The sequence below is a fragment of the Ursus maritimus genome, assembly GCF_017311325.1.
Source record: "Ursus maritimus isolate PB19 chromosome X unlocalized genomic scaffold, ASM1731132v1 scaffold_X1, whole genome shotgun sequence".
Classification (NCBI taxonomy): domain Eukaryota; kingdom Metazoa; phylum Chordata; class Mammalia; order Carnivora; family Ursidae; genus Ursus; species Ursus maritimus.
In genome coordinates this window covers 5214275-5230996 of record NW_024423319.1, presented here as the reverse complement: position 1 = coordinate 5230996, position 16722 = coordinate 5214275, and the positions used below count along the sequence as shown (strand labels likewise).

The window sequence follows — 16722 nt, the reverse complement described above, 5'->3', positions numbered from 1 at the left end:
GCCTGAGCCTGGGCCTGGCCCTGAGAGGAGCAGGGGACAAGGAAGGGGCTGTGGGAGCTGAGATGAAAGAGCAGGTTAATACCCCCTTGCGGAAGAAGAAAAATAGCCACCTTGAAATGTTTACCATGTGCCCTGTATATATATTATCTCTGATCCAACACAACAACAATGCTAGGTAGATATTACTTCCCAACTTTACAGATAAGAAAAGTTCAGAGAGGGTAATTTGAGCATCCTTCAATGTGAAGTAAGAAATGCAAAAGGGAACTGTCTTCTTGGATCTCTGAGTGTCCACCTGTTCCCCACAGCCCAGATGTTTGAAAATGAATCTTCTTGTTTTCCTGTTCCTCTATCCTGCCCAGTGTTAGCATTGGAGCAAATTCGAGCCTGCAGTGCTGCAATCCGTTCTGGGAAGTGAAATCAGCCCTCTTCTGTTCTGGGAGCTGCCTTTACCCCCACTCTACTGAGATAGGATGAAACAGCCAGGATCTCAGACTCTGAGTAGAGAGTTGATGGAGGAGAGTTAGCTTGAGTTTGTGTGGTGGGGATCTTCCCTTGGCAAAACCATACTTTGGGTGTGGTGGTGGAGAAGAGGCAGGAAAGCAGAAAGGGTCTATCTTGTGTACATGTGGTCAATAGTGTTTTTTTGAAAAATGAAAAGGCCTCCCTGAATTCAAATATCTTTACCATATTTCCTTAGGAGCAATGAACAAAAATGTGTATAAATTATGGGCAGCCAATACATCATTTACACCTTATATTAATTAGCTCGAGTAGCTCGATTCTCCAACACCTACTTGAGATGGGGGTTTTGAGCTTTGCGGGATAAGAGATAAGAATGAGAGTAATATTGCATCTGAGGCAATCTACAGAGGGGCAGTCCTGGATGATATGAGATTGGAGGGGTGAGGAAAGGTAAGAAAGGGGGAGTTTAAATAGTGGTTTTAGAGAATAGACACTAGAGTTATTATATAAATATCTGATATTTAATCTTTTGACTTTGGGCAAATTAAATATATCCCCTCTAAGCCTCAGTTTCCTTGCCAGCAAAATGGGGATGCAGGAAAGCCTCCTTTGCTAAGTTGTTGGAGGAATATATAAATACATATAAAGAATCTAAAAATCTAAAAAGATGACTCTCTACACCTCCCATCTCTCTCCTCCCAAAGGCTCCCCTCTGGCCTGGATTAGGTCATCCTCTGAGCCTCTGAGATTCCACGGATGTACAGACATTTCAACAAATCTGACATCATAGATGCCAGCAAAGACCTTGGGTGTGAGGAGAAGTGGGTGGAAAAAAAGGGGCAGGTGACGTTGTAGTACCTTTCATGCCTCTGAAGGAGTGGAAGGTAGGGTTGTTAAGTGCAGTTTAGTGATCTAAACTAAACTTTGAGGAGCGGGACAAGTCCCCTGAGTAAAAACACCTCTGCTTTTAGATTTCACCACCTGTTGAGGAGCAAAACCTTTCCAGACTTGAAGTGCACATTGAGCATCAGAGGCCCCATGACCCTGGACAGGCTGGGGGAGCAGGCCGCAATGCTGCGGACATTCACTGTCTTGCTCTTTTGCATTTGTGAGTACAAGGAAGGGGTGGGGGCAGGTGACCCTGTCACAGGCACCCCTATGACTGGGTACCTTGGGGAGGGAGAAAGAAGAGAGTATTGAGGATTGAGGGTTGGTGGGGTCAATGTGGGGGCCCTTTTTACCATTATCTCTCTTTTCAGGGTTGAGTCTGGGTATGACATCAATAGGTAAGTGAGTCCTGCCACCTCAGGTACCCTCCTTCCTGGAGGTTTCAAGACATCAGCTGCCTCCATGGCCCTGGATATAACTACCTTGAGACCACAAAGATAATTTCCAAATTGAGCTGGCTGGAGACCAGAACCCTTCACTTCATGATTTGGTTTCCCACAGAATAGTAAAAAACTTTATTTCAGGTGGAATGGAAGCCAGACTTGCACTGTATTACCCAACTCACTTGAATCCCTTGAACAAATGTCCTGGGGGCCCTATCCCATCCCCCACATAAGCAGACACTCTTGTCCCCAAGGGAAGACAAAAAGAAGAATCTGGGTCAGGACTAATTTTAAGGGACATTGCGAGGCACGTTATGGGAGGGAGAGGGTTGGACTGCTCACATCTCTGTGATCTTTGGGAATGACAGTGGTGCAATCTCAACCGGAGCTGTGGATAGAGACCAACTACCCCCAGGCCCCTTGGGAAAACATCACACTTTGGTGCAAAAGCCCCTCTCGGATTTCAAGCAAGTTTCTGCTGCTGAAGGATAAGACACAGATGACTTGGATCCGCCCTTCCTCCAAGACCTTCCAAGTTTCATTCCCTGTAGGTGCCCTTACTAAGTCCAATGCAGGTCTTTACAGGTGCTGCTACTGGAAGGAAACAAGCTGGTCAGAGCCCAGTAAAGTTTTAGAGTTGGAGGCACCAGGTAAGAAGACAGCAATAGATAATCAAGAATAAACTCCAGCTCCTGGAATTCAAGCTTGCCTTCCCAGAGCAAGATTTGTTTAATTCATTCATTTACCTCAAATGCATGAATGCATACATGCAGGCATCCCACAGTTAGGGCCTACTCTCTATAGGCAATGCAGATGAGGATGCAGTCTCTGGAACAGATCTAGAGAGCAAGCTCTCAACATAGGGAGACCCCAGATGGAGGGAGGGAAGGGTGGTAAATAATGACCATACAAGGAAGGCTCATTTAAGTAGCACTCTCCTCTCCTGCTCACTGTGCAGCGCTGTCCTTGCTTTACCTGAATTCCAGTTCATTCTCTCCTTCCAGGACAGCTGCCCAAGCCCATCTTCTGGATCCAGGCTGAGACCTCCTCTCTTCCTGGATGTAACGTTAGCATACTCTGCCATGGCTGGCTGCAGGATTTGGTATTCATGCTATTCAAAGAGGGATATGCAGAGCCCGTGGATTACCAAATCCCAACTGGTACAGTGGCCGTATTCTCCATTGCCAACATGACACCTGAGAGTGAAGGGGTTTACATCTGCCGCACTCATATCCAGATGCTCCCCACTCTGTGGTCAGAGCCCAGCAACCCCCTGAAGCTGATTGTGGCAGGTGGGTGTGGCTATGGCTGCTGGGGTCTGATGATCATTGTCCCCGGGATCATGGTTGGATGAACCAGGGTTTCTGATTTTACTTTCCTTAGCCAGGTCCTAGGCCCTGCAAGGCCTATGAGCTAGAGTCATTTGACATTTTCCTGAGATGCAAATTAGAATCACACATGCTACCAGGCCGATGTGTGGAAGCCAATCGCTTGGCTAGTGAGTGAGCCCAGCCAAATGTCCGACAGCTTCAGCTCATCACAGCTTTGTTGTTCTCTACTTGTTGAATCTCATGCTTTCATTCATTCACTTGACTAATATTTATTGAGCACTTCCTATGTGCCAGGCACTGCCACTGCAGTCTTATAAATGGTTTTTACATTTTTAATTGCATTTTTATTGTATTTGTGATTATTACTTTTAAGCACAGAAAATAGAATGAATTGTGCATCAGTGATAAAAATAAACAAATTGACAAAAAGTGATAGCTCATATTTTAGAAATGGCTTCTATAAATTACTTTAGTCCTGTATATGTAGATCTAGTGAGGCAGTGTCAATATCTGAACACAGCAGAAGTCTCCCCAAAATGTTCAAATGCCAGACACACACCCCAGCCCCAGTTCGCCCACCCCATGGCCTGGATGCTTTTAGACAAAATGGGCCACCTTTGCCTTAGTTCCTCCATCAGTCTAAATAGGTGCCACAGAAGGTACCCTGGACTTAGAAGCAGTAATCTTGGTTTCTAGTTCCACCTCTGACACCGCCTCCCTGTGTGATCTTAAGCAAGTCACTTCACCTCTCTGTGCTTTGGTTTCCCCCACTCTAAAATGGGATAACAGTATCTATACAACCTACTGTATGATGCCTCTCTGTGCCTCATTTTCCTGATTTGCAAAATTGGTATAATAATAATGCCTACCTCACAGGGTTGTTGTGAGGATTTACCTAAATATAATATATGTACAGTGCCTGGCATATAAGTTCCCAATAAATGGTAGATATTATTTTATTAGTATAGCTTTTTATTGAGGATCGAGTAACAAAAACTCTTTGTTTGAACTGTGTGTATGGATGTTTGTTGTATGAATGTCCTTCCAGAGTAGATTCCACTAACATACACTTTCGCAGTTACCTATTCACTGGTATCCCTCACTAGGCCATGAACTTTTTGCTGACAGGGCCTGTGTCTTCTTTACTTGTACATCCTTAGACCTACATGATGCCTGACACATCCTAAATGCTCAATGAGCATATGACAGAGGTGATCTTTCTAATAACGGATGGGTGGGTCTACCTGGGATTGCAGTGGGTAAGAAGGAATGGTATGAAAGTAAGTTTTGCCCTCTATTTTGTAGTATGATCCCCTTGGGGGAACAATACGTGGAAAAGAGAGTGTGACCCCATTAACAGAGACTTCTTTGGGTCAAAGACTTATGGGCCAATCTCTCATTGGCTTCTTCAAATCTCGTGTTGGAAATAGGGTCTTATGTGGGCTTAATGTGTTCAAAGGGCACTTTTACTTCTGCAGTAGTATTCATGCTCTACAAAGATGAAATCAAACTCATTTTCAGAAGCTTGGTTTCTTGGGTGGTTGGAAGAAGTACATTTGGTAGTTCAGGAACCTAAAGATACAGGCAATTACAGATGTAAATATTCCACTGAGACATAGCCCTATACATAGTTAGAGCTCAGTGGAGCTGATAAAGTCTGGTGAGAAGGGAGGTGCCCAAGTGGACATGCCCTTGATTGTCCCTTAGAAGAGGCCAAGATTCAAGGAAGGGAGAGGGAGTAGAGGCTAAACTTCAGCTACCACTCCTTGTCTTTAGAAAAAACTAGGAAAATAAAACTAAGAGATAATAAGAAAGAATCATCCTATCTCTAATTAAGGGTCTCTTCCCTTTCTAGGACTCTATCCCAAACCAACTCTGACAGCGTATCCTGGGCCTATCATGGCACCTGGAGAAAGCCTGAACCTCAGGTGTCAGGGGCCAATCTATGGAATGACCTTTGCTCTAATAAGGCTTGAAGACTTGGAGAAATCCTTTTACCGCAAGAGGCCAATAAAAAATGAGGCATATTTCTTCTTCCGGGCTTTGAAAATCCATGATGCTGGACATTACCTCTGTTTTTACTATGATGGGTCGTACAGGGGTTCACTCCTTAGTGATATCCTGAAAATCTGGGTGACCGGTAAGAGGGGGGAATGCCAGGGGACCTATGTTGGGGCTAAGGATATACAACTCCCTCTGGGCCACCTGGAGAACCTGATCATGCAGGCAGGGTTTAGTGGGGAAGAGAGCAGTATTTGTATAACTGGGCTTAGGATGGGATTTGCCAAGGGTGGACTGGAGGAAGAGAACCCTTAGTGGTGAGAGGGGAGTCAAACCACTAGCCCTTTATATTTTCGGTCTCATCCTAGATGCTTTCCCCAAGACCTGGCTACTTGCTCAGCCCAGTCCTGTGGTCCAGATGGGTCAGAACGTGAGCTTGTGGTGTCAAGGGCCAGTGGATGGAGTGGGGCTTGCACTCTATAAGAAAGGAGAAGACAAACCACTTCAGCTCTTGGATACCACCAGCACTGATGACAACGAGTCATTCTTCCTCAACAATGTGACCTATAGTGATGCTGGCATCTATAGCTGCCACTATCTCCTCTCCTGGAAGACCTCCATCAGGATGACATCACACAACACCGTGAAGCTTGTGGTTGTAGGCAAGTGCTAACCAATGTCATTTGTTTTTATCATTATTACAGTGTTCTAAGAAGGAGCTAGCAGCCCTGTACCCTCTTGGAGTTATGAGACGAGGAAAAATACACTAGGAAGGTGGTGCAGAATTTTCTCCAAAAACTTTATGTACTTTCTCTCCCAGGATTGTTACTCAATCCCTGCCCCTCGGCATGGCCTAGCCCCATTGTGACCCTTGGAAATGTTATTTTCCTTCTGTCCAGGGGAAATTACAAGTCTTCCTGATAGAAGGTAGAAACCCAAGAGTCTTTAGAGTACTGAGGAGTGGGCCAAGAGGTTCTAAAGCACAGTCAAATTTTGAGACTGCTGACCTAGTGGAAGTGGAAAGACAAGAAAGGTCAAATTCCCATTTGATCTTTGAGAAACTTGTTGGGGGAAATGGTACTGAGTTCAAGGTCACTTATTCTAACTCTGGTTTCTGGATTGGTTGCAGATAAGCCCCCCAAACCCTCCCTGTCTGCCTGGCCTAGCACCATGTTCAAGCTAGGAAAGGCCATTACCCTTCAGTGCCGAATACCACATCCAGTACTTGAATTTTCTCTGGAATGGGAAGAAAGAGCAACATTCCAAAAATTCTCAGTGGATGGAGACTTCATCATCAGTAATGCTGAAGGAAAAGGTACAGGGACCTACAGCTGCAGCTATCATGTAGAGGCACACCCTAACATCTGGTCAGATCGAAGTGAGCCTCTGAAGCTGATGGGGCCAGCAGGTGAGAGGACAACTCTTTTTAGGGTTGCCCCTCCATGGCTTTGGGCATGATAACCCTGGGATCCTGAAGCAGTGCTCAGAAAGCTATGGATAGGGGAGTCAGGGGCTTGTAAGTCAAGGCCCTTGGGTTTGGACACACTTCCCCTGGGGTGGTCTCATAATCACTCAAAGGCAGTGAGCAGGATACTTTCAAAGCTCCCATTCTTCATGAAAAAGGCCACTTCTGTCTCACCTTCTCTTCACCTTCAGTAACCAGCTCCTCCTCCCTCTTCCCCACCCCAACCCCGAATGTGTTCATCTCCCCCTTTCCCTATCAAGGCTCCTGCTTCTGGTCTTCTCTGGACACAGGCTTTCTCACCTGGAATTACGTTCTGAATGAAGCTATCAGGTTGTCCCTAATCATGCAGCTTGTTGCCTTGCTATTGGTAGTGCTGTGGATAAGGTGGAAGTGTCGGAGACACAGAATCAGGTAACTGTTTTGTCCTAGCCCCCTGTTCTTCAATCTAGCTGAGTCCAGGCTCCCCAGTGACTCAGAAATGGGTCATACCCCAGTTGAGATAAGCCACAGGGTCACACCCTTTGTATCCCCCACCTTCCGGGCTTAAGAAACCAGACTTTCTCATCCCAGCTGTTTCTCCTTCACCTCACAGAGAAGTCAGCACCCAAGCCAGAGGGTAGAGAAACATAATTCTCAGAGGGAGATGCAATCAGAACCTCATTCACTGATTTCCTGTCCCCCCGCCCCCCACCCAGTAGAGTGCCCAAATCTCCCTCCCAAACCACCCTGCCCCTCAGAGATGATTGATGTCTCCCAAGTGAACTTAGTCTGAACTTTTTCTCTTGTAAGAAGCCAAGCTGTCCTGTCTCCCTGGGTGTTATCCAACTCCCATCCCAACTTTTCACCCTTACCTCTAGCTTTCGAGAGTTAGAGAGCCTCATGGTCCATCCTAGTCTCCATAGAAACCAGTCTCTCTGCCTCTCTGGCCTCCAACCATCTGTGCAGAGCATCCTGAGAATATAATCTTAACCTGGATGGGTATCTGATGAGGCAGTGGATTGGACCAGGAAATCAAACTGCTTTCTCCGAACCGCAAAATGACAAACAAAACAGGTCGTCCTGCCGTTTCCTTTGATCCTTTGGTGAGCCCTGGTCCATCCTCCTCTCTCCCTGATCCCCATGGCCAGGTGATTCTGCCTGACAACAGGAAGAGAAATGACAGCTACTAGGTTGGTGGGGGTCTCAGCCCCTGAAGGCCTTACCTACTACCCTCAACCTTCTGCTCCTGGCTGTAGCCCCCTCACCATGATCATAGGCCTTTGTGTGTCTGGGAATATTCAGTACACAAAGGATGATGACTGTGATTATATGTGTCTGTGTTTTCCACCAGGATCTGAGCGGCAGAGTGCTTGGGTAATTAGAAGGGAGCCCCCTAAATCTTCTACAAAAACCACCACCCTTTGAGTTTTCAAAAAGTTAGCCCTAGTTATCCTCAGAATCTATCCTGAGTCTTGCACCTTGGGGTAACCTCCAAGCCAGGGGTTAGGAAAAAAATGTAGCTTCGGGTGCCCCACCTCAGCTCAGGACCACTGCATCAAAGAATGAGCTCAGGAAGCAGATTTCAGAGAAAGCAGCTTGAAAAGCATGTTTTCCTGACCAGGAAGGAGGGTCATGGTCTTCTAAGTACAAATTGCCAAATGGATTTTGGCTTAATATCATCTAATTTTACAGGACCCATAACCCAAAGCTGCTTCACATTGCTAGTCATAATCTGGGTGGGGGTAGAGAGATTCCAGTCTCTGACAAGCTTAGCTCAGCACTGACAATCTTAGGGTAATTCACTGCGGCTGCCTAGGCAACCCTTCCATAACAAAGGCAGGTGAGGCAGGTCGGTCTGAAGACCAATACTGCCATAATAAAAACTGCTTCCAAACTTAAACTTGATGACGGAGAAACACCCAAGATTTTTCCCTCCACCCCCACACCCACTACACAGAGCTGCCGATCACTCTGAGCTCCAGGGGTTCTGAGAGCTGGAGTTACAAAAGCATTTTCACATCTGACAACTCAATACCCGCAACAGCCTAATCAGGGGCCATGGGGAGCTGACATCTGATATAGGCTGGGAGGGGGGAGGGGGCGGGGGGCACGTGGGTCATGAAAGAGCAAGAGGTCTGTAGGTGGTGAGGCCCTCAAAAAGAAAAGCCATTGATGTCAGAAAAGATTATATCCCATTATCCTGCCCAAATCCAATCCCTATTGGGTGGTGAGTAAGCCAATGACATAAATTGCCGCCCCCTTCTCTCCGCCCTCCCCCTAACCCCAGCAGCTCCTCTCATCTCTTTTCTGGTCTCACTAGAGAAGCCTGGTTGCTGGGAACAGCTCAAGGGGTCACCATGCTCTTCATAGTCACAGCCCTTCTCTGCTGTGGTGAGTACAAGGGGGTGGGGAAGGGGCCTGGGCAGAAGGCCGGGTGAAGTCCCGTGGGGGAGGCGGCAGAGCCCTGGCAGCAATTTCTTTTGCAGGACTGTGCAATGGGGTATTGACAGAAGAGACTGGTGAGTTTTTCCTGCTCCAGACTGGGACATTCCTTCCTGGAGATCTGAAATAACTACAGAGTGTCAGTGTCAGTGGCCAGGGAGTGACTGGTCGGGAGGGAAGGACAGCCAGGAAGGGGCACTTGCTAAAGCTGCTGGCAAAATTCAGCCTCCAACTCTGCTTTTCTGCCTGCAAAATTTTCCCCAAGCTTCTGCACTTGTCTGAGGCTCAGCTGAGACACAAGCTTCCCCTTTCCCCAGCACCTGCAGAAGGAAGGGAAGAGTTTGGTTTTGTGTTGAAAGGGGAGGTGGGCACTGTGATCTGGGTAGGGGGTTCAAGGACAAAGAAAGGGGGAGGGGAGGGAGGAGAGAAGATGGCTTCATTAACTCTGCTGTTTCTAGAAATAATCATGCCAACCCCTAAGCCTGAGCTGTGGGCAGAGACCAACTTCCCTCTTGCCCCGTGGAAGAACTTAACCCTCTGGTGCAGAAGCCCTTCTGGCTCAACTAAGGAGTTTGTGTTGCTGAAGGACGGGACCGGGTGGATTGCAACTCGCCCGGCCTCAGAGCAGGTCCGGGCTGCCTTCCCCCTTGGCGCCCTGACCCAGAGCCACACCGGGAGTTACCACTGCCATTCATGGGAGGAGATGGCTGTTTCGGAGCCCAGTGAGGCACTTGAGCTTGTGGGGACAGGTAAGAAAAGGCAGAAGTTCCTCCCGGGGTGACCCTCAGCGCCCTGTGACTCCAACCTTGTTCCTAAGGGTGGGGGAATGCAGAGAGACCTGGAGCCCAGGGGGCTTGTGCTTCAAGTAGGGAGGAGGGGCCCTGAACTGGGGGAAGGGGGGTGGGGAAGAGAGTGAAAGGAGACTAATAGAGCCAAAGGCCAGTCCAGGATGGATTTCTTTTTTGCTGACAAACTGACTCCAAGTGTCCCATCTGGGCACCTCCAAACTTTGGCCTCCTGTTCCACCCCATTTTGTTTTCCAGACATCCTCCCCAAACCTGTCATGTCTGCTTCCCCCCCAGTCCGGGGCCAGAAACTGCAAATCCGGTGCAAAGGATGGCTGGCAGGCATGGAGTTTGTTCTGTATAAGGAGGGAGTGCAGGAACCTGTCCAGCAACTTGGTGCCGTTGGGAGAGAAGCCTTCTTTACAATCCAAAGAATGGAGGATAAAGACGAAGGCAATTATAGCTGCCGTACTCACACTGAAAAGCGCCCCTTCAAGTGGTCTGAGCCCAGTGAGTCCCTGGAGCTTGTCATAAAAGGTAGAGCTGAAAAGGGTGTGTGAGGGAGGAGGGGGGAGGCAAAGCTCTGGGTCAGACACTCCTCTCCCCACAGCAAACTTTGCTGCTGGTCCTAGGAGCCTGTGTCCAATCTTAGAGCCAGGCAGGCGTGGCGCTGGGAGTGCCAGGGCCTCTGGCTGCACGATATTAATAGCCATAATCGTTATTAATAGCTGGGGTTTGTGGAGGGTGATTTAATTTTTCTAATTATTTTCATATCAATTATCTCATTTAGATATAGGCCAAATATTCCAGGGAGGCGGAGCAGGTACCATTTCCCCTTCTTGCCAAATAGGCAAACTGAGATTCATGGGACCAGCAGAGCCCTAATGAGGGTTCACCCTTTTAGCTAGCCTCCATTGCCTGTCTTGATGACAGGGAGGATTCAGCTGGAGGAGGTGAGGGGTGGGGAGAAGGAGTCCCTGGGAGAAGTCCATCTGCAAAGTAAATTTGCCTTGATTTTTAAATGCGCCTACTTCTGAATGTAATGCTATAGAAAACAAAGCAGCTTCCAGGAACCAATATTTGCTATATTAGCTATCTTTTTTTTATTTTTTAATTTGGTTTTGTGTCATGTTTTTGTTTTTTACCTTCTAGAAATGTACCCCAAGCCCTTCTTCAAGACATGGGCCAGCCCTGTGGTCACTCCTGGTGCCCGAGTGACTTTCAACTGCTCCACTCCCCAGCAGCACATGAGCTTTATTCTTTACAAAGATGGAAGTGAAATAGCATCCAGTGACAGGTCTTGGGCAAGTCCAGGGGCCAGTGCGGCTCACTTTCTGATCACTTCAGTGGGCACTGGTGATGGAGGGAATTACAGCTGCCGCTATTATGACTTCACAATCTGGTCTGAGCCCAGCGACCCTGTGGAGCTCGTGGTGACAGGTCAGAAGTGGAAAAATGCAGATGGAGACAGGATCGACTGTGGGACAGTGGGTGTAAGGGCTGTCAGCGGGAAAGGAAAAGTGTTCCTGCTAAAAGTCACCAGGGTAGAGCACAGGACTCTTGATCTCAGGGTCATGAGTTCAAGCCCCACATTGGGCATGGAGCCTACTCAAATAAACAAAAAAAAACAAACAAACAAAAATAAAAGTCACCAAGAAAATGCCTGCAGAAGTGCCTTGCACATGGTAAACAGTCTATGAAAGGCAGCAGATTCTATTATTACTAATACAGAGAGAAGAGACAAAGGAGAGGGGAGAAGCAAGTAATTTACTTCTAGAGGAAGAAGTGAGGTAGATGGGATGTCCAATCCCCAATGCCAAGCTCACATGCCCTATTTCTGAAATCTTTTTGTGGCTTGGCCTTGAGCTTTAGGCTCAATGTTCACTTTTTCTTTAGCTGGGCTGTCAGAGATTGGCGGGCTGGATGGCCCTCAGAGAAAGGGCAAAGACCTTGAAATGACAGCTGCATATTATGCAGCCATTACAAATGATAGTTTTCAAAGGCTGATTAACGTCATAGGAAAATGTTTACTACATAAAGTTAAGTGAAAAATATTAAACTACACAACTGTGCATACAGTAGGATCCCAATTATGCAAATAGTTGCAGCTACAATGACATGGACACATAGAGAAAAAAATGAAAAAGAGATATAGAGACATTTATAAAGAGTGGTTATCTTTGGTAGAATTGTATTTTCTTAGGTTTTTTCTGTATTTTCTAATTTGCTACAATAAACACATATTGTTTCTTACAACAATGCTAAAAAAGCAATCTGCAGAAAGTGGGGGGCAGACTTCTTTCATGTTGTGGTCTCTTCAATTTCAGAATTCTACCCCAAACCCATTCTTCTGGCACAGCCAGGTCCTGTGGTACTTCCTGGGAAGAATGTGACCCTGCACTGCCAAGGAGCTTTCCAGGATATGAGGTTTGCCCTCTTGCAGGAGGGTACCCAGGTTCCCTTACAGTTCCAGAGCACCTCCGGGGACTCAGTTGACTTCCTCCTCCACACTGTTGGAGTAGAGGACTCTGGGAACTACAGTTGTGTCTACTATGAGACAACCATGTCAAATAGGGGATCACATCTCAGCAAGCCCATTGTGATCTGGGTGACAGGTAAGAACAGACAAGATATATTTAAAAAATAAAACAGATGAACATATGGAAAGGAAAAAAAAGAGAAGGAAGCAAACCATAAGAGGCTCTTAAGGATAGAGAACAAACTGAGGGCTGATGGAAGGTGGGTTGGGGATGGGCTAAATGGGTGATGGGGATTAAGGAGGGCACCTCTCGTGGTGAACACTGGGTGTTATTTGTAAGTGATGAATTATAAATTATACTCCTGAAACCAATATTACATTATATGTTAACTAACTAGAATTTAAATAAAAATTTGAGAAAGAAAAAAATAATAAAGTAATTAATGATATGGAAAAAAAACCAGACAAGATAGGAGACTGGGACAGAGACAACTGAAATAGCAGTTAGGGAGGGTAGAAGGCTAGGTCAGACCATGGATGAGGTAACTATTGTATCCAGAAGGAGAAAGATGAAGGGTTAATGTAGTGAGTGATGAGTATCCTTACTCACCACATCTTTGGTCTCTTTCTAGACACATTTCCCAAGCCATGGTTGTTTGCTGAGCCCAGTTCTGTGGTTCCTATGGGGCAGAATGTTACTCTCTGGTGCCAGGGGCCAGTCCATGGAGTAGGGTACATTCTACACAAAGAAAGAGAAGCCACTTCAGTGCAGCTCTGGGGATCCACCAGTAAAGATGGGGCATTCCTCATCACCAATATATCTGGTGCTAACATTGGGCGTTATAGCTGCTGCTACCACCCTGACTGGACCAGCCCTATCAAGATACAGCCTAGCAACACTTTGGAACTCATAGTCACAGGTAAGAGGAAGGTGCTCTGCAGCAGACTTGGGAGCATAGACAGGAGAGAATGGATTGCCAGAGGGTTCATGGAAATAGTTTTTGGAGAGCTCAAGGAAAGGCAAGCAATAGTTTTTCCTCTTTATAGAACAGACTCTAGGGGTGGCGCACTGGAAAGTGCCTCCTCTCTCTGACCAGGAGTTAATTTCTTCTAGGTTTGCTCCCCAAACCCAGTCTCTTAGCCCAGCCTGGACCCATTGTGGCCCCTGGAGAAAATATGACTTTTCAATGCCAAGGGGAACTGCCAGACTCAACATTTGTCCTGTTGAAGGAGGGCACTCAAGAGCCTTTGGAGCAACAGAGCCCAAGCGGGTACAGGGCTGACTTCTGGATGCCAGCGGTGAGAGGTGACGATTCTGGGGTCTATAGCTGTGTTTATTATTTGGACTCTGCTCCCTTTGCGGCTTCCAATCGCAGTGACTTCCTGGAAATCTGGGTGACTGGTAAGGTCCTGGAGACCTCAGTAATAGTCTAGATTTTGTAGTTTTGAAGTAATTAGCCCTAAGGGGGTTCAGGATGGCTTCTAACTTTGGTTGGTTGTCCTGGTTGATTATAGATAAGCCCCCTAAGCCCTTACTGTCAGCCTGGCCCAGCACCGTGTTCAAGCTAGGGAAGGACATCACCCTTCAGTGCCGAGGACCCCTGCCAGGTGTTGAATTTGTCCTGGAACATGACGGAGAAGAAGCACCTCAGCAGTTCTCAGAGGATGGGGACTTCATCATCAATAACGTAGAAGGAAAAGGCATTGGAAACTACAGCTGCAGTTACCGCCTCCAGGCCTATCCTGATATCTGGTCAGAGCCTAGCGATGCCCTGGAGCTGGTGGGGGCAGCAGGTGAGAGGATAATCCTTCCATGGTCCTGCGTGACCTATGTGGGATCCCAAAGATAGTCCGGATGGAGACCACCGACGATGGAGGTGGGAGGGTTTGGAGTCAGAGACCTCAAGTGTGGTCATCTTTCTCCTAGGGATGGTGAGGAGGTGGACCTCAGATCCACCCACAGATAGTAAGCAGGATAATTTCAAGACCTCTTCCACCCCCAAAAGGAGGGCAGCTTCTGCCTCAGCATAAGCACTGGTTCTGACCAACCCCTCTGCATTCTCAATATGACTCCCAAGTGAACCCTGGAGGAGGCCAAATGAGGGGGCAACAAAAGATCAGGGAAATGTACATGTGCTAACCTCCATGGCCTTCATTTCTGCTCTTTTGTCATCACAGGGCCTGCCGCTCAGGAGTGCACCATGGGGAACATTGTCCGAAGTAGTCTGATTGTGGTGGTAGTTGTAGCTTTGGGGGTGGTGCTAGCCATAGAGTGGAAGAAGTGGCCTCGGCTCCGAACCAGGTAAATGCCTCATGTCAGCCTCCTTCTATAAACCCAGGGCTGGTGGAAAAACAATGGTCTTGAGTGTTCATTGAATATCTGAACCCCATAACACAACCTGTTTTCAGATTGATAGTTTTGGATCCTCCCTTAGTCATGTCCTTTTCTCCACACAGGGACTCAGAGACAGATGGAAGAGACCAGACCATAGCCCTTGAAGAGTGTAATCAAGAAGGAGAACCAGGCACCAACACCAGCTCTCCCTCATCAGTCTCTCAGGGAACCTCAGTGGAACTGCCAGTCCCAATATAATAGTCTCCTCCTTTACAAGAGCTTTCCCATCCTCTCTTTTATCCTCAGAGACCTGAAAATCTGACTGGTTATACTGGGAATCAACCCCATCTACTGCTCCTTGGCCACTAATCATCTGAGCTGGGTCAAGGGGACTCTGGGAGTTGAGAGCTCTACCAGGGTGAGATGTTTCCTGAAGAGAGATTCCCCACCCCTGTAACTCCTCACTGTACTGATTTACTGGTGCATGAAATTCTGTTAAAAATGTATTCTTCTGAATAAAAAGAGTATTCACTATTTAACTGCAAAAACTATGGCGATGGTTTTTCCACGGATCTGTTGTCTACTTATAGCTTAGAAATGGTGTGTTGGAGCTGACCTCTCTGGCAGAATAAGAGAGCATGGAGCTGCTAGCACAAAGGAAGGAGCTTAAGGATGGGGTGGGGGAGGAAGGAAGGCTCCAGAAAAGTACTTCCTAATTTGGTTTGAGACGTGGTTCAGTGAGTAGAATGTCCTTTTGTCCTTCAATCTCACTATTGAATGGATGGATGGATGGATGGATGGATGGATGGATGGATGGACGGATGGCAATGTTCCCTCCAAGTTCAGCCCAAGGAGGGCAAACATTGAAAGTATATAATTGAACACTACACCAAAAACTAATGATGTACTATATTTTGGCTAATTGAATTTAAATAAAATGAAGTAAATAAAATAAAATAAGAAAGTATATCCCTTTCACCGTGTTACTTCTAGGTCCATAGTATGCCTGCTTTCAAACATTAGGATTAGCCCTCTGCAGAAATTTGAAATTGATGAAGTATGCTTTGTGGCTCTTACCTAACAATCATGGACTCTACATTAATTCACTGAAGTGTAAACGATTGATAAAAGCTGAATACTTTGCTGCTTCCTGAAGAGAGTTTTGTTTTCCCGAAGGAATGGGCCTCTGGTAGTGGGATCTCAGAGAGTGAGTAAGCAAATGAGGTGGTTGAGGTTATTGGTTTGGAGCAAGAAGGAGGGGGGCTACTCCCAGGACTCCAGTTGGAGACCAGCTTGCATTCTGAGCCCCTGATCTTCTTCCCTGGATCAGCATGCCATTTGCTCCATGGGTGGGAATTCAGTACACATCAGGGGGATTGGATTAAGGGAGGGGGCTTACCTAGTTTCTCTAACCTGTTTAAGACCTCAGAAGAATTGACCTATAGGTGCTAGAGGAGGTCATGATTCCTCAAACCTGACCGTAAAAGTTCCCTACCTCCCAACACTGTTTAATTCTAAGATAACACTGTTCAATAGAGCAATGCACAAGAGTGCTGCACACAGTGAATTGTTTATCCCAGGTTATAATAAAATTTTACTGTAAAATAAAATTTAGAATTTTATTGTAAAATAAAATTTTATATTAAGGAGCTTATTTACCCAGCAACTTAATGAAAAAATGCATCCCATTTCCCTTAATCCTTACAAAATGAAACACTGACTACTATAGACTAATTTGTATTAAGCTCTTTGGAATGTAGAAGTACAAAGTTTCACTCTGATTTCCATTTGATGAGATTCTGTTAGTTGCTTGTACTAATTTCTTACAGTGTTTCTAAAAATCGCATTTCAAAAGTACTTTTACACTTGAATTTAGCAAAACTTAATTGTTGCTTTCTGCTGATCACTGCTCTCTGCCTTCAAACTCCTAATCCCTGACCCTCAATCAAACTGTACATTTTGAACACTAAAGGGAGGCTTGTCCTTGGTTTTAGGAGAGAAGTCCTTTGCTCAGGTCTGATTTTGTTTTCCAATCATCAGGTGTTCCAAAGTGTATTATCAAGGCTAGTGGCAGGGCTGTGAAAGTTAGCAAGTGATTACTTTAGCTGT

At 46.5% G+C, this 16722-nt stretch overlaps 1 protein-coding gene across 3 annotated transcripts; it reads left to right on the top strand.

Moving 5' to 3' along the window:
• The first annotated feature begins 1503 nt into the window (after window positions 1–1503).
• On the top strand, window positions 1504–15161 carry IGSF1 (immunoglobulin superfamily member 1). 3 transcript variants are annotated; one of them, XM_008701643.2, is made up of 19 exons: window positions 1504–1573; window positions 1725–1751; window positions 2165–2446; window positions 2801–3088; window positions 4983–5267; window positions 5497–5790; window positions 6258–6536; window positions 6884–7004; window positions 8893–8963; window positions 9059–9091; window positions 9473–9763; window positions 10058–10336; window positions 10952–11239; window positions 12127–12414; window positions 12911–13198; window positions 13393–13680; window positions 13794–14072; window positions 14457–14580; window positions 14736–15161. In XM_008701643.2, exons 1-19 carry the CDS (start codon window positions 1504–1506, stop codon window positions 14869–14871), a joined length of 4011 nt encoding a protein of 1336 aa, XP_008699865.1. In that variant the 3' UTR covers window positions 14872–15161. The 3 variants fall into 3 exon arrangements, with proteins under 3 accessions (XP_008699865.1, XP_008699866.1, XP_008699867.1); XM_008701644.2 differs by having other exon boundaries at window positions 9044–9091; XM_008701645.2 differs by lacking the exon at window positions 1725–1751.
• The last annotated feature ends 1561 nt before the right edge of the window (window positions 15162–16722 follow it).